This window comes from Argiope bruennichi, chromosome 7 (genome assembly GCF_947563725.1).
Source record: "Argiope bruennichi chromosome 7, qqArgBrue1.1, whole genome shotgun sequence".
NCBI classification, from domain to species: Eukaryota; Metazoa; Arthropoda; class Arachnida; order Araneae; family Araneidae; genus Argiope; species Argiope bruennichi.
The window spans coordinates 60,730,982-60,758,200 of NC_079157.1; the positions used below are offsets into that span (position 1 = coordinate 60,730,982).

Below are 27,219 nucleotides of genomic sequence, written 5' to 3' on the forward strand. Positions count from 1 at the left end.
CTTTTCTTCTGAAAATATTCAAAATATAATTATTTTCGAACGTTTTTCAATAAATTCATCCGGAGCGTTAAAGCATTACTTCGAGAAAACGTTTTTCAAATAAAGCTTTATTCTCTATAGTTTTATTTCTTTAATTCTAATTGCATGTTGCTATTATATTAAGTATTGTTTTCTTTGCGCTTTATCTCTGTTATAAAACTAGTCCTCCTTGTTCATCAATTAAAAACAAACTATAGAGAACTATTCAATCTTAAAACATTTTATGCTATTATTTTTCAACATAAAAGTTCGAATTTCTTGAAATTTTCTGTTGAAACTTTTAATACAATGACCGGATCAAAAGGTTTGCTTGATGCGTGATCATAATTTAGATAAGACTTCCGTGAGATAAATCCAAGATTAACATCTTAAATGGAAAAGCAGTTTGATTGCTTGCCTTATCACAAACAATAGATCCTCATTATTTAGCTCCTTTTTTCACTCTTATTAAACAATGCTATCTCCCAGGCTATTTATTATAAGCTGTGTTACAGGTGAGATTTCACTCTTCATCTGCAAGAGTTTAAGAAACATTGTCCGAAAGCTGGTACCCAGTCCCGAGGGCCTGTCCAAGGTAAACAGGTTTCAAGCTTCGTCACTTTCAAAAACTGCAATACAATTTTTGAAACTTAAATGAATAGAAATAGCAGGAATTACGAATTTGAACTTGATGGAATTTGAAGGAATTAAGCGAAACAGAAAATGAAATATGGAATTCAGATTTCTTTTTTACCAAATTTTTTATTCTTCCGTTTCATCTTTTTAAAAAAAAACTCGTTTGAACTATGTCAGTTTTTAAATATAGAATGCCCAAAGGATTTTATTTAATATCCAAAGAGTTTCACTTTCACTTGTTGCTGACCTTATGAATTGTCAGAGTTTGGCAATCTATGACCTTGAGAATAAAATATTATGAAAAGAAGCCAAAAACGTGCTTTGTTGCTACCTTCTGGCGTAGAATGAAAGATGCTTCTAGAAATTCGAATTTGTGCACGTTGATATTTTGTTGTTTAAACCCATTGAAACTATTGGTCATTATAAATTTAGTATTAAGTTATATAATTAGAATGGCCATCCTGGATATTCTGATGTATTTTGATGATGATTAGATGTGTGCCAAAAGTGGCGCTACACCGGTAAAAGCTCATAAATAAAATTTTAAAAAATAGAATTTAAATAGCTATCAAAGCACTAGCTATTCAATTTGTTTTCATAATTCTGTGTACTAGAAGTTAAAAACAGCCAAAGGAGAGGAAAAAAAAAGAGTAGGCATAAAAAGAAAAAGTGGAAAGGTCTAAATAGCCCAAGCAGAAGAGTCTACATAATATTCCAACAGCATCATTGAAACATAATTTGTAAATAATAAAATTTACCGAACATAGGCAATATAAATTTAAAAGAAAAAATAAAAATTAAATAAAAAATTATTAAAAAAATTATATAAATAAACAAAAAAATGTGAAAAATATAAATGAAAAAATAAGTAAATGAAAAAAAATAAACAAACAGAAAAATAAATATATACAAAGGCTCAGTCTAAGGTAGAGTCCATGAATCAGGAACAAAAGGCCTGATAGAGTTCTTTTTGCATTTTTTTTCCTTGTACTCACTAGATACTGTACACTTTTAACAGTGCTTGACAAACCAGGATAAATTATTGTTCAATTTGGAAAATTCTGTTTTCATTATGATATAGGAAATCTAAAATACTTTGAGCTTCTAAAGTCAATTTATTGTTTAATAGAATTTGGGAAATATTTAGTTGAGGTTTCATAAGTTTTCTCAAATGATGAAGAATAGGGCAATGGAAAATATAGTATGGAATGTCATCATAATCATTACCACCTCTACAACTACAATTTCTGAAACTGAATCTTTTAAGATAATGCGGGCAAAGTCCATGGTTTGTTGTTAATTGGGCTAAATATTTATTGTCAATGCATCTATTTCTTTTTACCTGAGAAAAGATACTGAAAGTAAAGCGGCCGTTTTTATTATTTTCCCATCTTAATTGCCATTCATCGATGAGAATTTTACGAAGACGAATTTTGATTGTTCTTTCAGATTCTCCAAGGTGATAGTCAATTGCAAGTTTAAGTGAAGCAGCTTTGGCAGCCAGATCGGCTAATTCATTACCTTTGATGCCAATGTGGGCTTTAATCCAGTTTAATGAAATATTGCCATCTACCAGATTTTTAACATCTTCTACTGAATTATTTTTTGGGGTTGAATGTTTGAAGAGCCTTTAAAACACTAAGGCTGTCCGTGAAAAGATGATAATGCAAATACGGTCCATTCTGAGTTCAATTTACCATCGTAATCGCTTGTGATTTTATTGATATTCATGCCGATTAATCCTTATATTTTATTAAGTATTTTCACTTTCTAGTATACGTAGCAGAGAAGAAACATGGTAGCCGTCAAAACATTCGAACTCGATATTTTGACGAATCTCCACGTTTTAGGCCTCTATGAATTCGAAAAAAGAATTTTTTCAAAATTGTTCATCTGTCTGTCTGTGACAAAGATATCTCAAGAACGTTTTGAGCTGTACTGTTGAAATTTGGTTTACGGTCTTTGCTCCGACTTAGCAGGTTTCTAGTAAATTTTGAGTATACTCTGTTCTGAGAAGTCCATCTGTTCGACTGTTCGAATATAAGTTAACTCTATAACTACAAAACGAAGAGAGTTAGATAGATAAGATTCGGTACACATTTAACACCGATAGTGTTGACACCTGTCCGCCAAAACCAACAACGGATTGACTGTCTGTCAGCCTTACTTTCAGAAACCTATAAACGGAGTCATTTAAATAAGTCAAATTTGATATGGGACTCTGTGGCTGAAAATGTAGTTTTGTGTCAAATTTTTGTTTCAATCGGTTGAGAAAGACGTGTCTAAAACGTAATTTCTACTTTTGGTTTTTAGTGTCTGTGTATTTTCAATAGGCGGTCCAAGGTCACATTTTCTACCGCGTTACTTTTACCAGACAACCAATTACGAGGTAGAAAATGTGACCTTGGACCGCCTATTGAAAATACACAGACTATAATCGCCAAATAAAAATGCTAAATTCCCGTAAAACGTTAATATTTCGTAACTATTGTACACCATGTCCACGTAAGGAGTTATCTGGCATGACAAGTTTGTTAGAAAGGAAGAGAGAAATTTTTTAGGAGACCATTCCCGCTGGTTTTTAAATACAAACGCAACTTCAAACATAAATACTATTGCCAAGATATGCAATAAACTATTTTATATCATTTACTAAGTTTTTTTTTGTACATCTTGTTCATAAATGAGTTTCATTTCACTGAAAACATTTCTAGTTCTTATGACGACCTTCAATTTTAAGGTTGTTCTTAATATTATTATACTGGCAACTGTAATGACTTTGTTGTGTCGTTTTCTGCATTCCAATGCAACTCATTTTCATTTTTTAATAGTTTGTGAAACATTTATTATGATTAAATATAAATTTAAAATCTGACATTGACATGCTTATCTTACCACAATATATTTAAATTCTATAGCTGAAGCTAAATGCCTTAGGAATTTCAATTCTAAGAAATAGAAAAATTAGAAAATTCTGAGAATTAGTTAATTGCTTAAATAAGTCGGAAAAGGACGATAAGCAATGGTTACTTTTTACCTTCAAGAATTACCATACAAATAATAAAATTCTATACTTCTTAATTTTGAGCAAATTTGAATGTTTATTGTAAGCTCGAGTGTTTTTGTTTTAGGATTAAAATATGCACAATTTTTTTTCTATAGTTTAAACCAAATATATTTTTTTCTTTTGAGATAGTTAAATGAAAATCGAGCTGAAAAATTGATTTCTAAAATATTTTTCAGGTTTAGTAAATTATATCTTAAAACCTTAAAAAATAAATCTTTTTTTAAAAAAATGCTATAGTTTAAACCAAATATATTTTTTTCTTTTGAGATAGTTAAATGAAAATCGAGCTGAAAAATTGATTTCTAAAATATTTTTCAGGTTTAGTAAATTATATCTTAAAACCTTAAAAAATAAATCTTTTTTTAAAAAAATGCTAATTTTTTTATAAATATTAAATCATAATTTTCAAAAAGGCTTTGTTTTTCCACATCTATTACTCCTGAATAAACTGCGAGCAAAATTTAATTGCTCTATGTACAATGATATGTATTGTAGACTGTTTTAAACGATTTTGAAAATAATTTCTTGGCTCAGAAAGGGCTAATAGAAAAAAATCTTGAAATGAATTTTAAAAAATACAATATTTCTTTTTTGTATATATTCTATATAATAAAGCAAAAATATTGCAGTTCTTGTTCTTAATTCAATACCATTTCCATATATGTGTCTTATATAAAGAAAAAATTACAAAATAATATTTTAAAACAATTAAGCAAATTCCATTGGGGATGAGTAAAATCCAGAAAAATAAACTGAAATGATAAAACTAATTTAGATCAAAGCTCCAGACTAATACAACGTTTTTCAATAAATAAAATGGCTAATTGTTATTTTAAATATGCCATTGAAATTATTCTAGTCTAGTTGCTAAACCGGAAGTGAGTACGAATGATTTTTTTTTTTTTTTTGTAAACAAAGGAAACAAATTTTTTAAAGCCAAATTAATATCCAAAAATATTTAATATTATATAATCTCCGTTGCCACATAATTTCTCAAGAGGATACAGGATTTATCAAACACAAAATTTTATTAATAAACATCATTCAAAAAATAAACAAAAACTTAAAAAAATTGTTAATTTATTTCTAAACTCATTGACTAAATAAAAAGATTATAAGATTTTATAATTTGTCAAAAACTTGTCATTATTCAGACAATAATGATTTCAAAATAGATTTTACATTTTATATATTTCTAAAAAATGCTAGCAAAAAAATATTTTGTCCTCATAGAACGTCTTGGTGGATTCGTAAGCAATTATTGATTCAGTCCCTGTTGAAATAATCTAACAATTGTACCAAAAGTTGATATTTGCCTGTATTTGTTACACTTCTATAATTTTCACTGCAAATGTTACTACATTATAAATTCTTGAGACATCATTTTTTTGTATTTCATTTCTGTATGAAAAACTTTGTGTTATAATTTTAAAATAAACGTCTGTTGTAAAATGAGAATAATATAAGTGTGAATTGTCATTGATAACAACGTATCCAAATCTAACTATTGTTTAATTAGAATCAAATATATAATCGAAATATATAATTCGAAGAACAATAAAATTTCAAAATTCAGAGGGACTAAATTTCATGTAAAGTTTAGCTAAAGGTGGGTCTTCAAATCTAAAATGATCTTCATCTTTGAGGACTCCGAAGCTCAAGGTCGTCAGCCGGAGCATTGATTATTACAATATATGGGGGGTTATAGACAAACTCCCTAAATTGATTAGACAAATAAAAAAATTCAGATGCAATAAAATTCATAGGAATTTTAAAAAATCAGGAAAATATAAAGAAACATCTTTTCACAATTTTTTTGACTGGTTTTTCCACAAAAGTTAAAATAAAGGCAACATTATTCGTTGTTTTGAGTTTTGTTGGGCAAAAAAATTCTCCTAAAATTAAATTTTTCATAATTAAAATTTAGTTAATAATTTTAAGGATATCGATTAGTTAAACAAAAGGACAATGCAAGAGACATTTAATTCACATTTAGGATGTTTCTTCATTTCATGAAAAACAAGAATATGCTGACTGATTCTTTATCTTCATTTTGGACAGCTGATTTTAATCCACAAATAAATTATTTTCCCTTTGTAACAAGATATTGTACGATATTGTTACGATATCTTCACATTATTATGCGACATCAGAGTATCAAACAGCAGCGGAGAGATATTTTACAATGTTTTATTCTAAAAGTATTAAATATTTTAAGCTAAAATTTCTTTGAACTGAAAATGCATTAGTATCTAAATTATTTTAAAATCCATATTTCCATTTTTTTTTAATATTCCTCTTTTACTTAATATTGAATTCCGGGACAATCAGTAAAATTCGACACAAATCTGAGATGTACTTCCGATTAACGACAAACAATAAAAGCTTTAATTTGCTGGATTAATTACATGATATTTCATCGAAATTCGATACAAATCCGATGTATATTTAAATAGAAAAGAATAATAAAAATTCTTGAAGTGATTATCTAAATCCGAGACATTTGATTGAAATTCGATACATGTCTATGGTATTTCACAGCAAGCAAAAGAAACTCGGGACTGGCTTGACTACTCTAGGATCCAGTATAAAAATCCGAAGTATTTCACCAATTCGGAACAAACAATCAAAACTCAGGATCATTCAGACTTCTCCGGGATTTTTGATTACATTAGCTAATGTCTCTTCAATCACATATCGTTAATTATTTTACAGACTTCAACTTGCACAACTGGTCTTTATCTTAAAAAATATTAAGTGAAATATATAAAATGTAAGTTCAGAATTTAATTTTAAATTGTATATAACTTATTTAAAATTCCATTTTAACAAACAGTTTCTTCGGAGCTTTACTTTTATTACGAAAATTTTTGGAACAACGCAAAAAGTATGATTGATATTAGTTGCAAATCCAATTACGATCGAAATTTCGACATTGAATTTGCAGTTTTCTGTCAAGTTTTGAGTAAAATCTGTTCAAAGGAAATCAGTCTGGTCAAGTTGACATGATAATTACAAAACAAAAAAAAGCTAGATAGATAAGATTTGGTACAGATATGTAACATCTATAGTGAAGATACCTGTGAAATTTTGCGACAAATCTAACAATGGGTTGATTATTCTACCGGTTTGTACTTTCAAGAACATGTAGAGGCTGCGGTGGCCTAGCGGTAAGGTCTCGGCTTGTGAGTCGTAGGGTTTCAGGTTCGAGACCCGATTCCACCGAAGAAACGTCGTGTAAGGGGGTCTGCTGCACGTTAAATCTATCAAGCCAGTAGTTCTCCCGCTGGTGTGGTGTGGAGAGGGGAGTGCCAGCTCAGGTGTCGTCCTCGTCATCTGACCGTGGTTGAAAATTACGAGGTCCGTCCCAAAATAGCCCTAGTGTTGCTTTACAACGGGACGTTAATATAACTAAACTAAATTTCAGGAACATGTAAATGTGGTAATGCAATATGTCCGATTTTAGATTGGATTTTGTGAATAAAAGTGCAATTTTGTGCCAAACCTTTGTTTCAATCGGTTGTGAAAAACTTGTCTAAAGCACAAATTATGTTTTCGGATACAATTAACGATAAGCCAAGGATAAGATAGATTCATTAAAAATACTAAATTCATGCCAAAAGTAAATATTTCTTAACAATTTTAAGCCAATGCCATGCAAGACCTTCTTTGGCATGAAAAGTTTATTAGAGTGTATGCGAGAGAGTTTTAGAGAGACCATACATGGTTTTGTATAGTACTGACTGATATGGGATAGCTGATTGAAAGTTGATATAAATCCTAGATATTTAACAAATCAGGGATACAAAATCAAAACTTGGATCTATTCAATCCAATTCTAATCATTTAATTAGTTTGGTAAATTTCCTATTAACGACGGAACATTCTTTCTTAGTCTTCATTTCGTGGAATTGATCTTGATCTAAACGAAAGCGAATGCTCCCGTTTTTCGTGATTGGAATTGGTAATGCCGAAGCAGCAGGGAAGGTTGATTGCCTCACATAGAACAAGACTTGATCAACAGGTCGAGGTAGCCTTGGCACAACACTGACACCATTACTCCAGGCGTTTCTGAGACATCGGCCGATAGCAATTAGAAAGGGAAACAGTTCCGATCTCAGAAAACGCTGAGAGAGTGGTTACTTCCATCGGCTTGTGTCAAATGTAAACAAGGATTCGACTTTTTCTAGTGCGGAAAACTCTCCTCTGTTACACATGGATAACGTCAGGGAACGTTGTTTACGTTTCGAAGACACAGAAATTGATAAGGCTTCATTGCAAACAATTCAAAAAGAAATTGGAGAATCTCCCCAGTCGAGAACTAAGTGTTTGAGGGAATTAAGAGAAAAGTTAAAGGGTGAGTGATATGATTTTTGTTAGTCTTTCGATGTCGAAATTAGTTTTTTTTTTAAATATTTTTTCCACTTTAGCATTTTGAAACTTATTCCACTTTAGTATTTTAAAACTTACGGTTCTTATTTACATTCACTCATGCTTTTTCAAAACTTCATTTTCATTATTACTCTAACAAATCCCAACTGTTTGTGAATGAAACGCATCATGGTCGAATTTACCTATTCGGTTGAAATATAATATGCCATTATTACATTACAATAATTTTAAAATGGCATATTATATTAATTATATGTTAATAATTTATATAAAATGCCATTATCTATGGAATTTCCAGATATGTAAAATATAATTTAATTTTTAACATTACATTGTTAATAGATTCGCATATTATCTGTAAATCACATAATAGGGCATGCTACATTAAAAATCACGAAAAAAAATCGATAGTGTAAATAATTAAATACAATGCTAGAAAATTGAGCACATAATTAATTACTGCTCACTCAAAAGAACAAAAACAAAAAAACAACAAAAAAAAAACCGGTTTTTTTAAAGCTTTTTTGGGGAGAATTTTGAAATAAAAAAATCAATTGAAAATTTCATATTTACTTCAATAACTATTGTATTGAGGTGCAAAGATATTTATAAAACTTTAAATTATAAAAGTTAATTATTAAGTAAGACTTATATATTTTACTTCTTACAGTTTTTCTAAAAATGCTAATGTACGTATGTTACAGCTATTTGTGGACAGACGGTTTAAAACTACAACCTTGTAATTTCAGTCCTGGTCAGATTCCGAGAATAAGTCTGGCTTGGTGTCCTACCCTCCCAACTTTGGCCTGGAATAAGCGTTAGGCCATATAGTCACAAAAATTTTTGCATTCTCTAGATTCGCAATTACAGCAGCTCTTTGGAGAAGGGGAGTCAAGTTTCAAGTTCTCCCGGCCCTAAATTCAAGTATTTATCACTATGACATTCAAACATCATAACCCTTCTGAAATTTATATGCATATTAACTGCTTTCGATGCGAAAACAACAACAAATTATTCTTAATAGTTTTAATTATAAATTAGACAATTAGCCATCCTTCGACAAATGGAACAAATTATAAAGTGAATTGATTTTTTCAATTAAAACCTTTCATTCGATTTTTAAAACTTGAAATGGCATTGCCTGATGAAGTTTCTGTGGATTAGCATGTTTATGCAACGTCAATATCAATATGCTAAATAAAAATTGAGAAATCTTTTGTGAATATTAAACTAAAATAAATCATTTGTGAGTTTTTGACTTTAATTCTATTGCATTTTGTAGTATTTAATATATTACAAACACGTGTTTATTCTTGAGAGTAATATATTTTATCAAAGAAGATATCTAGTTTAATATTCACAGTTTTGAAAATTATTAAATTTACACAAAGTGCTTTTTAGGTTACAAAAAAATTATTTAAAAAAACAATTATAATTTCACATGTGGCTGTTTTGACATATAATAAAAAAATTTATACAGTTTATAATAAAATCACTTATATCAGTATCGATTTCAATGTGAGCACCCTTCGTAGATCGCAGAGCATCAAGCTGAAATTCTAATTTTGGCCCAGTATTATCCAGCATTTCGGCTGCCACACAAGACACAGCATCTGTGATAATAACTTAAAGTGAATTAATATGTTAAGTCGTTATAAACACTCTATTCTCAATGTTACTCTAAAACTGATATTGAAAAGTAAGGACTGTTTTAAATTTGTGGAACTAAAGAATGCTTTAAATTTTTTCCTTGGTTGACGCCATTTTATTTACATTCGAAAATAGAATCACTATTTCTGTATAAATTGCACTATTTATAGTATTAAAAAATAATAACACGATTATTTAATAATAAATAGTTTATAGCATTATATTCATTGAGTCTTTTATAATTATTTTTAGCAATCAGGGAAAGACATTATGACTCTCTTGTATTATTTCTGACTTTTTAAATAGTTCGCGTATCTTTAAGAATATATCTATTTCATATCTTAGCACAGTTTAACCCTACAGTGCATGACTTTTTATTTTTTTTTTACAAAAAAAATATGTGTGTGTTTTTAATAGCTGAATAAAATTCAAGAAAATTATTTTAAAAATTATTTTACTCTATAATATTCAGCAATAAAAATAAGAGTCCCCCTTTTTCCAATATATTTTTTCACGAAGCAAAAAGAAAAACGTATTTCGATTGTATTTTTAATGGTAGAACTATTCATGCAGTAGCCGTCCTGGCATTTTGCCAAGTTTCTAGTTTGAATCTAATTCTAGTACCGCTATTACCTTATATCGGTCTTTTCTGCAATTGTTTATCAAAATGATCTAAAAAATGATTTCTAAACACGTATTGTTACCCTTTGGAATAATCATGTGACATTTATCAATGGAATAAAAACGTGTAATCAAATGGTTGCACTTTGCACAATAAGGTTAATTATTATAGATTTTTTTAAATTATTTTCTCATATGCGCAAAATTAAGCAATTTATATTTTCGTTTGCGGAAATATTTCTCATTTAAAGTGCAAATAGTGCTTAAAGTGGACATACTATCGGTAAATTATTTAAGCGTGTTGCAATGATGTACTGAAAAATTGTCTCAAGACGTTTTTAAAAGGCAAAACTGTTTTGCCTAGAACTACCTAATTTGACATAATAAAAAATTTAACATTTAAACATTTCGTGTTGGCAAGTGTATTTTTCATTAAATTTTTAATTAAATTTTATTCAAGCTTTTAGTGCCTATCCTTAATAAATTTGGATTAAACTATGACAAAGAAAAGCATGTTACACCTCTTAAACTTCAAACTATAGGTTATTTAGTAAAGACAAATTATTTCCGTGCAGCTTTTTCTTTAAATTTAAAGTAATTTAATACTTTTTAAAATTTCAAGTATTGGTAAATTTTAGAACAATATTTTAATTGTCAGACTCAGGGCTCATGAAGCGCTGCGGCGATGTAAAATTAATTTTTCATGTTCAAGCTGATAGTTTTATAACATTTAAGAAAATAATAAGAAAAATATAATGAGGTTGCATCAATCGAGATTAAAACGTTGTCATGATACGACGTTAGTGACTAGAAATGTTAATATTTCTTAGATTTTCTTATAACATACACAAGCGAATGCTAAATTATGATAAAAACATAGAATGAATTCTGAATATGGCTATGTTAATAAAGCATTATATATATATATATATACTCAGAGTTATATATATGTATATATATTCAAATGAAGAAAATTTAAAATTACGTCTTGTCCAATTAGTTTAGAATTGTAGACATCATATCGATGAATTTCAGTATATTATCTTTACACAAAAACTATAAATAAGTATTTAAATCACCGGCAGACGAACCTGTCTATTTATCTGTCTGTGTATATTTAAACGCAATAATTTAATGCAATAATTAATACATATTTAACATTATTATTATTTAATACATATTACATACATTATAATTTAATACATATTTAATTAATTATATTTAACGCAATAATTAATACATAATGAATCAATGAAATTGAAGATAAGATCTTATAATTAAAATAGTTGACAATCACTTTACGGTATGTTGATTCATATCGAAATGTACCTTAGCAATTCAATTTTAGCACAAAAACTCAATTCCTTTTACTATGCAAAATTTATGCAGAGAACATGTATGAATCATTTCACTATAAAACTCAAAAGTCAGACACAAAGCAACATTTTGTGCGTATATTTAAGAAGGATGAGAAAAGAATGCTCAGATTTCGTATTTTTACTTTCTCGTAAATGAAATATACGAAGAGAAAATATTGCAATCAGCAAAAAATTCGCACTCGAGATTTTGATGAATCTTCATGTTTCAGACTCAAAAGTCCGAAAAAATATTTTTGAACTTATGCTTGTCTGTTTGTCTCAGAACCCGATAGCTCAAAAGTGGAACTAGCCATATGAAATCAGGTATATGAAATATACACCATTTTTGCAGATTTTTAACAAATTTTGAACGAAATCAATTCATTGCAAGTCTATCATTCCAGCGGGGAATTGAATTTGAACAGAATAACTACAAAATGTAATTAGATGAATTTATTTAATTTAGTGCATATATTTCGCATCTAAAACGCTGAGTCTTATTCAACTTTCAACCAAATTTGTCAAAGGAATGCCAGTTTATTGGTCGCATACATGTAAATTCAATAATTCAAAAACGAATGATTTAATGAATTAAATTTTGTACTTGATCATGTGTTTGCTATGACGAATTTTGATCCTAAATAGTCTAGTCGAGAAGTATTCAATCAATTCGATTTTGAAACATGTGTGCATTAACCTCATGTCAGAGATTAATCGCCCAAAGAAGATAATCAAAGATCAATCGATAGATTTCCGAAAAATGCTAGGCCGTGGTGGCCTGGTGGTAAGGTCTCGGCTTCGGAACCGGAGGGTTTCAGGTTCGAGACCCGATTCCACCGAAGAACCGTCGTGTAAGGGGGTCTGTTGCACGTTAAATCCGTCCTGACCAAACCTCCTCCCGCTGGTGTGATGTGGAGAGGGGTGTGCCAGCTCAGGTGTCGTCCTCGTCATCTGACCGTTATTCAAAATTACGAGGTCCGTCCCAAAATAGCCCAAGTGTTGCTTCAAACGGGATGTTAATATAACTAAACCTAAACCCGAAAAATTCTAAATTGACGCCTGAAATCAATATTTCCTAATTATTGTTTCCCAATGGTATACGAGACATTGACATTGGTGGTTTTATCTAACATGTACAATTTCACGCGGAGGTAAAAAGATAGTGTTTTTATAAGAGATTTTTGGGGGGAAACCACTTCCACGGATTCTCGCACGGACTTCTGAACTACCACTCATCTGTCAACAGAAATGTGTGATGGTAAATTTGCAATTTTTAAGATTCAAATCTATTCTTTGTAGAGATGAACTTCGAATTATTGACTTGTAACTAGTTGTAGATGATATCTAATTATTGTAACTAGTTGCTGACGATGAGATAAAGGTTGGATATGCACTGTTCTTCATCTGTTAGTAGGTAACTGCAGATAAAACTAATGAACGGAATTTCGAGTTACAAATTATGGACAGCATAGGAAAACGAATTTATTATTATCGGAACTGAAAATTGTCATTAATTACACATTTTCTATGAGTACATTATTGCTGGTGGCTCAGGGAATAATTATGTTAATTAGCAAAAGATTATTTTTTATGAATTTCATATTTTGTGTCGTTAATAATGGATACCCATTGCCATTAATACCTGTATATTACTTTTTATCATTAGAGCTTTAATGAAATTTTACAAAATACATTTTACCTGTGTTCATTGTAATTATTTCTCCATTTTTAATTCCGAAAGCGTATAGATCTTTCTATGCATGACTTTAGTTATAATTTTTTGGTTTAAAATTTGTCTGTTATGTTTATGATACTGTTTATATCAAATTTCGCTTCGTTTCCTTCATAAATTATTTCTTTTAACTACAGATATCTCTAAATGGAAAATGTATTGCATTTTTTGCATCCCCCCCTTTTGTATTTGTATATTTAGCCTTTGCATTTTTTGTTAAATGTGACAAGATTAATTTTTGTACTACCTAAAAAATTACAAATTCTGTTGAATGTTAAATGTATTTATCTAGAACCCATATGTTTCCCCATGATACTCCTTATGGGATGATATTATTTTTTATTGTGAGTAAAGTAATGACGCATGTAAGATGATAGTGTCATTCAAGTCGCTCTACAAGTCATATCTTTAGACGTAATGTTACCAAATTTACGATATAGTTGCTTCTTGGATACGAAGTATCCGCAAGAGAATGATTTTTAAGATTTTTTTTTAAGTTTTTCTAAATAACTTCTGGATATAAAATTTATGCTTATACTATTTCAAAATTAAAGAAAAATAGATTTTTTTAAGGTTTTAATTTTATTTTCTCAAAATATTAATATATACGTTATATTAAATAAACCTTCCCTATGTTTTGGAAGGGAATTCTGTATGTTGTTTCAGCACAGTAAATATAGGACACATTTTTTTAAATAATTTCTTCAATTCAATGGCAACTAAAGACTTCGTCTCTTCACCCCGAGGACTTTTTTTCTTATAAAATGATACAACAGTGTAACTTTAAAGTTTTAAAATGTCTTTAGCGTATATTTGTATAGAAATGCTGTGTTCTTAAAAAATTACGTTCATAGATGCCAGGACGATACACTTTGCAATTTAGAGAGAAGACATTTCTTTGCTGCTTTTTTTATCACATAGATATATACTAATAATTAATATATTTATGTAATAATGTTTGCATGTTGTCAGGGTAGCTGTAAATTCAGCCAAATGATATGCACAATGGAACCAGTAGGAAATATCTCGCCAAATTTTTCTTAACCAAAAGTGGTTTTACCTAAACATTCTCGCATATGCTTTAGTAAATGTTTATCTCCCTTCCCATCATAAAATTTTGGACCTTGGGTAAAGTTGTGAAGGCCACGAGTGCTCAGTTTGATTTAAAAAATCTCGGAATTATGATCTTTATATGATAGTATAGCACTGGTACTTGTGTATTGCATTTGTGTATTAATCGCATGACATTTGTGAAGAATAGTTAAATAACATCGATTTTAGTGGGAATGTAGAGGGCGAACATTGGCGATGAATCGTTGCCATACGATTTAAACATAATACTAGAAATCTGAATGCGAATTTCGGACACCATTTTGGTAATAAATAATTATATTTCATGTCGTTTGTTTAAGAGATGTTAGATGTTCTGATGAATTACGAATTTTAAATTTTTATACAGACCTTCCATTCTATGGATTATATTTAATAAAATATTCACTAGGCACTAATATTTTCATTAAAATATGTTTTACTCTTATACTAATAAAACTTTTTGAATTATAAAAATTTGAAAATCACTATTCTATAAGGACGCGGGATATTAGACCTTTCTATCGACCGTCTTGAAGAAAATATGCTAGTCAACGCTTGGAGATTTTCCATGGCTGATTGTCTTAAAATAATGAAATTATTCATTGTACGAAATTAATTATTGTCCAAATTAATATTAAAATCTTTATAACTCGGTCAAATTTGATCGCAAAAGATTGAAAATTAGATTTTTCAAGATTATTTTACTGTTAATGAAATAAAGTAAAACTGGATAAAGTTTACTGAAATAAAGTAAAATATTAATGATTTAAATTCTTTTGAAAGTAAAACTGGAAACCCAATTTTATGATGAATCATACAAATTATTAATAAATATTTCTTTGAGATAATCCATAAATTATAAAAAATATTCTGTATTATTTATACAATTTCAGTGCTGATTATTAGATCTGTACTCATATTTTTTACAAAAATCATCTTTGGTATCAGCAAAAAATAACTTTATATTTATTGAAGTTTTAATACTTCCATCTCGATATCAAGCTCAAATTTTACTATACATGACAGAAAAATATAGATATGTATAATACAATGAACAGAATAAATTAAGGCAGTATGATTTATATGGCTATCAAAATATGAACTCAAAAATGTTTTGCTGAAGACGCTATTAAGAGACCAAGTTACATAAAATATTTAGTTGGAAATTTTTACAACTTTTAGCCGGCGTCCTGGCATAGAGGTAGAGCGTCTTCCCCGTAATCGGGGCGTCCCGGTTTGGGCATGGTTGTTCTTCCGTTCTTCTAACTGTGAGATGTGTGAATGTGCCCTCCTGTAAAAAGGGGTTGTGCAAGCGAATGGGTAATACGTGAGTAGCAAAGTCGTACTCTTGCCCCTAATTGGCGCTACTATAAAAACAAGAGACGCTCCCCCTCCGGCTTAAAATCGCTGTCTTCGTAACAGCGAGCTTGTCCGTAGGCAAGTGCCACAAGAAACAACAACAACAGCAGCAACTTTTAATCATGACAAATCAGCTGGTAGCCAAAGGCGGCTAATGTTAAATAACGATGGAGAATTAAAGATAAAGATACTATCATGATTCGATGCTACTGATAGAAATTTCGAATCTATATTTTTTTATGTTAATCTTCCTGTATGTTAATCTCTTTCTATAATCTATGTAGTGTTCTGTAAATTTCTTTATTTCTATATATGTAGAATTTATATCCCATGTTGGAGAAAAGTTGTCATTACTTATAATTAATAAAAAATACGTTTGCTTAAAAATATAATTATATGAAATAACCAACTTACTTATTGACATGCTCTATTTTTTAATTCCTTCCAGAAGTAAAAGACATCGACCCCTGCCTCGAGGAAGCATTTCTGCTGGCGTTCCTGCGGGTTGCGAAATTCGATGTTGCGAAGGCGTTCCAACGGGTCATCAACTATTACACGCAGCATGACAAACTGCTGGCCGCTTTCGAAGGCATCTCCATGTCCGTTGCCACGGCGAGGAGTCCCCAGCACATCTGGGCATCTCCTTATAGACTAGAAAATAATTCTATTTTGATCGTAGGAAGAGGTCGTAAGTATTAAAAGCTGACCAATAAAATTGTTTCTCTCAGACATTTAAATTTTAAAAAGTAATATTTAAGGATCTGAAATATACCAAACTTAGAATACATATTATGAGCAGATCCTTTCTATGAATATTTAAATTTCTTTTTTCAACTATGATAAAGCTTCTATTTAATTCTTGGGCTATTTTTTGAAAAATTTTCAATTTCCGTGTCAAATGCAAAAATGTCATATGTAGAGAACATGTAGAGAATAAAAATGTCAAATGTAGAGAGCAAAACTAATTAATCACCAAGAATTACTCATAAACATTGTTGATTTTAAACAGAATCTCTGTGAAGATTCAGATATTCGTCATACTGATGGAAAAAGTTTCCAATCTCCTTTTCGAAAAGTATTGCCGCCATTAAATATTTAAGCTTTTAATTAGACTGAAAATTCTAAATTTTCGAATTTTCTTTTTAAAAAAAACAATTTGTAGCGGAAATATCGAAGTATTCACTCCTAGTTGCCTAGTTCCAGTATCTTCAAATGTTTCGAGCCGTTTGATAAACTTGTTGAAAATAACCTTCTGTTGATTTCGATATTTCCCTCCGATCGATTCCTGTTGAAGAGATTTTCGATATTTCCCTTTCATCGAAAAAGCGGTTTAGAGCCGAAAGATTCGCACATCCTCTCGAAATCGAAAAATTGCCTTGGATACCAAAATAAATATTACGGACTAATACAGAGCTTCAAAAAGAAACATTAAAATCTATCTCACATAAATTAAAGAAACATTTTTCAAAAAGAATATAGGAAAACCTGATTACCCCATATGTTAAATGTTTGAATTTCACTGCAATTATGTCTAAAAGCAACCACAATTGTGCATATCATTTGGTGATCATTTTGTTATCTATTTTTATCTTTTTTTGGTCCGTCTGAGATTGAAAACTAAAAGTCCCTCGTATTATTTACTGAAGGTCATTTAGCTGAAAAATCTCTATTTGGCAAAAATATCGAATATTATTTTTCATTCAACTATTCTTAATATTTGACAAAATTTATTTTTGAAACCATTGGAATTTTATTTCTACATACATGCTTACTAAAATTACTTTCCTTTTTATATTTGGGTAGCTTACATTTTAATGGTATTTTACATTTTTAAATGCTTTTTTCATAAATAGTTATCCGTTCTAAATTTTAGAAAAATATTTTTATAAAACACTTCATAAATTACAATACAATGTATATTTTTGTCCAAATTTGGTATATTAGTTTCTCAATGGGTTTTAGATTTTCTGAAGTAAAGAATGAGCAATTTGTTACTGTTATTTTAATACTTCATAATGCAAAAAATGAAAATGTCATGTTATTTATCTGCAGAATTCCAATATTTAAAGATTCAATGGAAATATTCCTTATTGCTTAGTTCAGGAACTATGTAATGTTGTTCATAAGTTATTTCCTAGGACCGGGATAGCCTGCTTGGTACAGCGCTGGATTCGCGTCCCTTAGGTTGCGAATTCGAACCCAGCCAGCCGAAGATTCCCCTGCGTACTTGATGGCTGACGCACGTATAAATCTGTCGTGGTCACAAAGTCATCCATGTCGAGAGTAATACCATTGGGGGTACTGGATCGGGGGTGATCGTTCTCTGATTCGGGTCTAAATTACGATGTGGATGAGGGAATGAAAATGCGTGAATGAAGTCCGCCCCGTAAAAAGGCTATGACGTGTGTGTAGCTGAGTCGTTCTCTTGGCCTTAGTAGCGCTACTATTAAAACAAGCGACGCTCCCCCACCGGCTTAAAATTGCTGTCTTTGTAACAGCGGGCTTGTCCATGGCAAGTGCTATAAGAAACAACAACAGTTATTTTCTATAGTTTGAATAGTTCTATAGTTTTCTATAGTTGAATTATACCTCTTACCTAATGATTGCATTATACCTAATGATTATACCTCTTTCTAATTAAAAATAACCATATTTCTACCAATTTCACATTTGAGGCCTAGATTACTTTTTCATAAGGTTTTTGTTTTTAATTTCAATTCATTCTGTGCAAAAATTCATTAAGTATTTTATAACATTTTCCCTAGAAATTAATTTTGAACATAGGCACATATATTATTCTAAACTTAAATTATTCGATATAAAGACGAAAATGTTCTTTAAAGACAAAATGCGATATAAAGAATAAATATAAAGATAAAATGGGATATAAAGAAGGGAATAATATCAGTTTAAAACACTTTGCATTGCGTATTAAATTGAATAACTTTCATGATTTTAGGAGGGATAAAATGGTTATTTCACTAATAAATTAATAATCTGGACATATTTTAAGAACATAAAAATTAAAATAGTTTTCAATTGATGACAGACAAAAATTATTATTTGTTATTGTTAAATTATTTGATAGCTAAATAATTCTCTGCAAATCTGTGCTTTCTAGATTTTTTTATCATACCATATTCTGATTTTCAACATTTTTAAACTTCTCAAGATGTTCCATATAAATATATATATATCGAGTGTGTTTTATCACATTTAGTTCATATTTATTAATCATTTTAACATCACTGATTTTACTTGTTTACTCTTTAAAGAGGCGCCTTAAAGCAACTTTGGACTAGTCAAGGAGGGCTGTTACAACTTTTCAATGATTATGCCCTAGGCTTAAAACTGTCTTTGGAAATGAATGTCTTCAATGTTTTAATTACAAAAAATGTCAGTAAATTTATTTAATTTTATACTTGATTTCGAATTTTACCAAACTGTCTGATGACATCCATTTTAGAATTTTCAGTATTCACGGAATAAGCAATAAAAGATGCATGTTACGCTATGTTTTGTTGAAAGAGAACTTTTAATTCGTTCGTTATAAATCATTTTTGCACTGCATTTAAGCTAATCACTTTTTGTTTATTTTGTTAAAAATATATTTTAAAGTTATTTTACTTGCATATAAGCATGTGTTTTAGAAGTAAAAAATTTTAATTAAAATATTTCATCAATTTTTTCGCTAATTTGAAATTTTACTATTTTATTAATAAGAATCTGAGATTCTTATGATTATGATTCTTAAATATGTACATCGTTTTGCATCATTTTAACACTTCTTATCTACTATAGCATTTGTACCAATTAATTTCTCCTTATGTTGTATTAAAACATATTCTTAAGTTATTTTACTTAAGTATAAGCAGGTGTTTTAGAAGCAAAATTTTATATAAAATCGCTCTTTATTTTGTTGTTAATTTTAAACTCTTTAAAACTGAAAAGTGAATATCTAATAAATGAGGATTTATGAGCCTCAAATATACATGTCTTACACATACGGTGTCTAGAATGGATAGCTGAAATTTCCATACTAAAAAAGGATTTGATACCATCAATCATTCTACTGTTTAAACTAAGAAAATCTCTTGATTTTTTCTTTTCAGCAACTTTTGACTTCAACAGTATTACTTTGATAGAACGCTTTTACTTGGAAGTGGTCGTTGTCAACAGTTTCATCAACAATCCTCTAACTCAGCTGTATGGAATCACCGCAATTTTCGACTATACGGGATTCCGGTACAGCTCAATATTTCATTACACTCCGGGGATAGTGCGCCTTCTTGTAAACACTTTACAGGTAATTTTATTTCATTTTTATTGAAATTATTTTTGTTAGATCAATGTGGGAACCATTTTAAGAAACGTGAACTAAAAATTTTGCAAAAAAATATGAAATAATCGCATCGATTTTTATAATGTAACTAATAAAATTTCATGAAATAATTAAAAATGTTAAAAATTATGGGGAAGCATTTTCAGAAAATGATAATATTTCCGAAATTGAAAAGGGGCAGTAGGCTGTCCATGGCCGAATGGTCATAACACTGATCTCATAACCAAGAGAACGGAATTTCGAATCCTTCTAGGGACAATGCGATTCAGAGTCTGTGTAAATATTTAATTCCTTGATTTTATGTTTTCCTTTATTTCATGTTCTAGAAGATTCTGGCCCTTTCTTTAATTTACCAGACAAGTGTTCTGGACTTTTCTTACTGTCTCCAGAAAAGTATTCTGGAACTTTCCCTGCTAGTATAAAAGCAGAAGATCTGGCAGTCACTGTGTTCTCAGCCCAGAGTTGAGTTAATAAATTGATTTAGCTCTACTATTTGTGTGTGTCATTGAGTTCCACACCAAAGTACCTACGTGGCAATATCACTAAATTTAGAGTTTCCCATGAAATTTTAAAGGAAAAAGGTTATTTAAAATAATAGTTGTACCTTTATGAGGGCACATTTTTGTTGTTTACCTCTAAATAGGGTATTCACTCTTATCTAATCATAATAATTCGTTTCGCCGGCGTTCTGGCCTAGGGGTAGGTCTTTCCCTGATCTGGGTGTCCCGAGTTCGAGTTCTGGTTCAGGCATGGTCTTTACCCTGTGAGGTGTGTAAAAGAGCTCTCTTGTAAAAAGGGGTTGTGCAAGCTAGTGTCCTCTTCATATGAACTTGAAGTCAGACATCTGCTATCTGGTGTTCAGCGGCCTTTACCTTCAGAAACTGCTGCACAAACTCGGCTTTAATCGCTGACTTCGTCAATGGTCATGTCTAGGGCAAGTGCCATAAGAAACAAAAACGATGATTAGTTTCTAAGCCATTAGAAAAGAGTTTATATTTCCAGGAGGAAAAATTTTCAAAATGGTTGAAAAATCATATTTTATATTATTTGAAAAATTATTCTATTATTTGTGTCTTTATATTATTTCTATAATTCTTGAAAAATTACAGTTTTGTAAATTCATCCAATTAGAATGTTAAGTGAATTATTCTTGACTTACGAACATTTTAGTTAAAATATAATTCATACTTTTAGATCTTAAACTGACTGAACTATGAAGTTTTTCATTATTTTAGACAATTTTTAAAAAAATTGATTTTTGATTCACGAAGACACACCTTTCAACTTGCTCTAGGCAACGGATGAATTGTTTAAAAAATGATGAAATTCAAGTTTCTTAACATGATCATTTTAAGTCGTAAACTGTAGAACTTTATTTTGTTTGTTTAAATGTAAGCGTGTATAAGATATATTTTAAAATATAAATAACAGGATTTGGAGTATTATAAAGATCTGGGATTTTAAAATTATATCAGAAGTGCATTTATGAAACAATAAATTTCATGTCAGTTATTTTTTTTTTCAATAGGAAATAAAAAACTATCTCTAATGCCTTAAAAATCATCAATTAAGCCACAATTAAAGTGGACAACTTATATATATGTTGCTAATTCTAAACAATATCTAATCTAGTGAAGGTCATATGATAAGGAATCACAGTATTGGGTAGCTTCTGATAGTTTATTGACCTTGGAGTATATAGGCAGAAATTTCACTACACCTTTATATAAAGGGGCCAGTTTGGTTTCTTGGGCTTATATATAACCTGTAAAATAAAGCACTATATCATGAGATAATTCTAGAATATTCAAAAATCTTGAGCAGACTCAAAATATTTATTTCTAAAAAAGGACAATAAACTGAAGCACATACGATAAGTCACTGGATTTGTTACGCGATAAGCATGGAATTGCAAATTGGAAGTTTCACTTGAAGTAAATGGTTTCTGGCTATTGAACTCACTGCTCTAACAATTTGATCTTGTGGATCTTGAAAAGTAGCAGGCAAAGGTTTTATATAAATGCCATACTAATTTTATTAAATTCCAAGTACTTAATTTACAAGAGATACAGATATTTTGAATGGATATCGAATGGATACGAAGTCAGTGATCCCTGATAGTAGCAATTGTTTCATGACAAAAATGAAGATTCTGGGAAATACAAGAATTTTAAATACATCTCTATGAGGAACAACTTCTTCTCTACGAACTTCTTCTCTAATGACCTGTTGAAATAAACATTTTCATGACTTGTCAGAAACTGCGAGAGGTTTAAACGAGCCAGTAAAGTGAATTTCCTCTTTGGAATTGCGCTCTGTTCTATTGTTCTGTTGTTTAATAACGTTTAGCTGTTTAAGAGTGTGTTTTTGATTTCTGAAAGCATTGTTTATATGTGCGCATCGACATTGTTTTTGCTACCTGTGTTATTTCGTATTTTCTTGTGGAATAAAGTGTCGTTTTGCGTAATCAAGTGTGTATTATGATATATTTCGCTGTAGGCCTACAAGGCGGTTTTAAATAGCAATACACTGTAATTGATTGTTTTTTATTATTAGCCAGAAAATGGATGACTTTTAAAAAGAGATTAGTTAAATATTTCCCATAATATACACATCTTTCATCTTACTTGTATGGGTTGAGATGTTCTTTTGTTCTACAGATTATTCTTATCATTTTCACTCCTAAAATAATTTTAATTCAAATATCTCAGAATATTGGAATGCCCGAGTTTCTCTTTCAAAGATAAGCAAAATTCCCCAAACCTATAAAAAAATCACAATAGTAATCCATGTTTTGTTATACAAAAGACGTCCACATTTGACGGATAGCTATTTAGCTTCGACATCCTTTGAGGTTTCTTTAAAAAAAAAATCTCTGTTTCCCAAATCCATCTGGGCGAGCATCTCTTAAGAACAAATCAAGCGCCACTATATTCAATAGTCAGACTTAACGAAAGATGGAGAAAGAATTTTGCAGTGATATCTAGGCTACTTGGGTGGCCTCCATAGCTTCATTATACGGGCTTTCACAATTTTTTTCGTAATGATAAAGACAAATACTATTTTAACTGAGGGAAATGTATGCATTTATTCTTAGACTTAAATGTATTTGCAGATGACTCTGAAGTGGTGTGCTTTGGCTTCCTTAAATGTCCTTCTCAACTCGCTTAGTTTGTTGTTAGCTTCGGTATGGATTTTTTCTGTTTAGATTCGCCGATATGTCCTGGAAATCTTAGGCGTACTGATGAAATAATATCCTTAACCTTGGTCTCACACACTTTACAATAATTGATGAGGTTTTCTATCAGCTTCTACATCAAATAAAAAGCTGTATTAGCATAAAAATCTCACAGAGAAAAATATACTTGTGAATTCTTTATGTCACAATAAAAAAATTGGTTTAATGTTATTAATTTAATATTATGGTTTAAGTCTCACAGAATCTATTTCACAGACTGGTCACAAACTTTAATTTCAATTTAATTAATTTCCAAGGTTTTATCTTAATTTAGCTCATAGTAACTTTATTCTAAAATATTCTCTTATTTCTTGATTCAATTCCACTGTCTCTACTTAATTAATTTAAGAGAAGCTATATAAAATTGCTCAATCGGCTAAAAGCCTAACTTTCCCACACTCCGCATTATGGGACAAAATACCGCTGACGAGACGCATTCTTTTTTAAAAGATCCCCGTGTTTCCCCTACCTCTTCGACGCGTGTAACGAAAATCCCTATCGAAATCTCATTATATATTAGCACTATGAAAAAATATTTTCCCTTCCAATTTCTCTATATAAGAATAGGGATAAAATGTTCAAGAGCTTTTTCTTCATTCCTTTCTGTGTGCTCATCGCTTGTACATATGCCTGCTTCTTAAAAATGAAATAAAACGACGTCACGAAATCGAAAGTCTTTTCACTGTCTTCAAAACTGCATCCTGCTTCACATAAAATAATGCTTACACACACACACGCACACACACACACACACACACACACACACACACACACACACACATATATATATATATATATATATATATATATATATATATATATATATATATATATATATATATATATATATATATATATATATATATATATATATATATATATATATATATATATATATATATATATATATATAATTTAATGCATTTGTATTCACGATTTCACGTATTTTAAGGTTTTTACACTTAACTACTGAATGAAGTGATGCAAGCTCTTTTGCGAGATTTATTCAAGTGATTTTATATACTATATTTATCACAACATTTCGAAATTTCACACTGGATTTTTTTATTTTTTTATTTTCCTGCATGGAATGACAAACATTATCAAATTCAGTATAACTCAATATGAAATGTTTTTCTTTCTTACAGAACAGTCTACCTCTACCAATCAAAGCTTGCCATGTAGTAAATTTGCCTCCTATTCTCACATCTGTGGCAAATATCGTCTTCGGTCTACTTTCTAAGAAAATTAAAAGCAGGGTAAGTAACATTTTCAACATATTAGGGAAATGAGCTCGTTTTCAACTAACAACAACACAAATTAAATATCGAATGTTTCTTGAGAAAATTTAAAATACTCCCTTTTTATTCCCAAGTGCTCTGTAAAGGCCCGTTTGAGGATGGATAATTGAAACCTTGTTTTGGATTTTCTATTGTACCATATTAATGATTTCTCTAAGAAAGTTACTTGTGTAAGAAGAGTCAATCCATGGTTGATTTGTTTCCAGTAAAAACGTTTCCGACTGGTCTTTTGGATACTATACAGAATCCATTCTGCAATCCTTTAGGTGGGCAAGGAATGGCGATTATTTCTCCAGATGTCTTTTAGATGTGGTCCCTATATGCAGCAGAACCTTGCGGTCAAACGGACAAATGTTATTGATGACGCATTGAAGATGCACTAAGAAACGCTCCAATTGCGTTACAGTTTCTTCTTCTTATAACTGCAATTGGCCATTGAGAATTCAGCATGCTTCTGTCAAAAACAGAACAGATGTATATCTATTGGAAATTCAACTGCTGATTTTTCTGTTTTCAAAGATTTCGTTTTGATGAACCTATCCTTATTACTTTTTGTAAATAATTTTTACTCCAGATTAAGAAGCTGATATTCATGGTTTTTCTGCAGTTTGAGTACGCTACAATACCCTCCATTTATGTGTTTGTTGAAATAACCAGTTGAACTCTCTAATAAAGGTGTTATTCAGAGATTGAATACACAGAATTGGGATACAACAGTTTCGAAATAATAACGTTTGACTAGAATTTATAATTTTTAAAGAATCTGTCCAGCCATCTTTGGTGATTAATCCTTGGCATGCGAATAATAGAATAATAGAATCCTAAAATCGAATTTGTTTTTTCCAAACAATTAGAACAAAAATTTGACACAAAACTATACTTGTAATCACAGAATTGCATACGAAATTCGAAATATTTAAGTCATTGCGTTTTTTCGGTTGTCGTGTTTATATTTTTCTGAAAAACAGATCGACCCCTTGATCGAAATGCAGATCGATCGGATATGACTGAAACTTTGATTAGTATCTAAGCTATAGATCTTAAATCTGCGTACTGAATTTTATTCGTCTAGTCCTTTCCGTTTTATGATAAATTATATTCGAACAACCGGACAGACAGACTTTCTTTGAGTTTTCTCAAAATTTGATACAAATCTACTAATCTGGTATAAAGACCATATACCAAATTTCCTCTATATGGATCAAAGCGTTTTTGAGTTATCTGTGTCACAAACAGACAACCGCACGGATATTTTCCAAAAATATGCTTCGCAAACTGATGGAGGTCCAAAACGTGGCGATTCCACAAAGTCTCGAGTCCGATTACTTTATTTTCTCTATACGATAAAGTAAGAAAAAAAAATATCACAAGGCAAGCATTTCAAAGCTTGCTAAACAACTTTTCTTTCTCTTATTTCAGATAACATTCCATCCTTCGAATGACGGATATAAAAGCCTTCATGCTGTTCTGAATCCTGAACTCATTCCAGAAGAATTCGGAGGTAACATCAAGCAATCAAAAATGATCGATCTTTCCGAAAAAATTGAAGAGCTGGAGTTGCAACTCATGGATCGTTTCAAATTCGGTTACGTCAAGTCTCAGGAACGACGAGAAGCTTTCAGACTAAATCCGCCTATCAATGCTCACAAAGCAGTTGAAGAGAATGAAGAGAATGTAAATGTATCATCAACAAATAATGGTGAATAGAAAAGAATTGTCGAGACGTATTTGGACTAATTTTATATGTTTTATTTGTATTTTACTGGTTAAGTGTTGCCAATTCCCTGTTGGATAAATGTCGTTACTTGTTAAGTATTGTTGTTGATATATTAATATGTAATTTCATTTCAATAACTTTTGTATGTCGAAATTTTGTTCAAATAAAACTTCCGTGATGTCCTTCCTTTTCGTTTATGGTGAATTATTTCAGATTTGCAAGAGCATATCTGATTCCTAGAATGAATATTTTATTCCTTGAATACTCTATTATAGTTATTTTATTCTAGAATAATGCTTCATAAAAAAGAAGAAAAAACTCGTATATTTGAAATGCTCGAAATTCTATCATTTGACACTATGGATCAAATATATAAATGATTCGCTATTCTCTAAGTTCCTCTATAGATAAAAAATACAGAATTATATTCTTCATTGCATAAAGCAATCCTACAATAATTTTGCAACACTATGCAATAAAATTATCTCATGATATTTAAATTAGAGGTTTATAATTATAGTCTATATCTACCATGGAATTTTAATCGTAAAGTGTTCTCTCAAGCCATTGCCTAATGCTGCGATGGCCTAGAGGTGAGATATCGGCTTCAGTACCGAAAAGTCACAAATTTGAGATGACACCGAAGTAAGCTGTTCTGGTGCACGTTAAATCCATCGCATTCAAATATCAGCAAGC

At 30.2% G+C, this 27,219-nt stretch overlaps 1 protein-coding gene across 1 annotated transcript; it reads left to right on the forward strand.

The window, feature by feature from the left end:
* The first annotated feature begins 7,790 nt into the window (after nucleotides 1-7,790).
* Nucleotides 7,791-26,709, forward strand: LOC129975094 (alpha-tocopherol transfer protein-like). Its single transcript, XM_056088006.1, has 5 exons — nucleotides 7,791-8,078; nucleotides 16,374-16,613; nucleotides 20,038-20,231; nucleotides 24,654-24,764; nucleotides 26,226-26,709. The coding sequence occupies exons 1-5, from the start codon at nucleotides 7,937-7,939 to the stop codon at nucleotides 26,511-26,513; spliced, it is 975 nt and encodes a 324-aa protein (XP_055943981.1). The 5' UTR covers nucleotides 7,791-7,936; the 3' UTR covers nucleotides 26,514-26,709.
* Nucleotides 26,710-27,219: the final 510 nt, after the last annotated feature.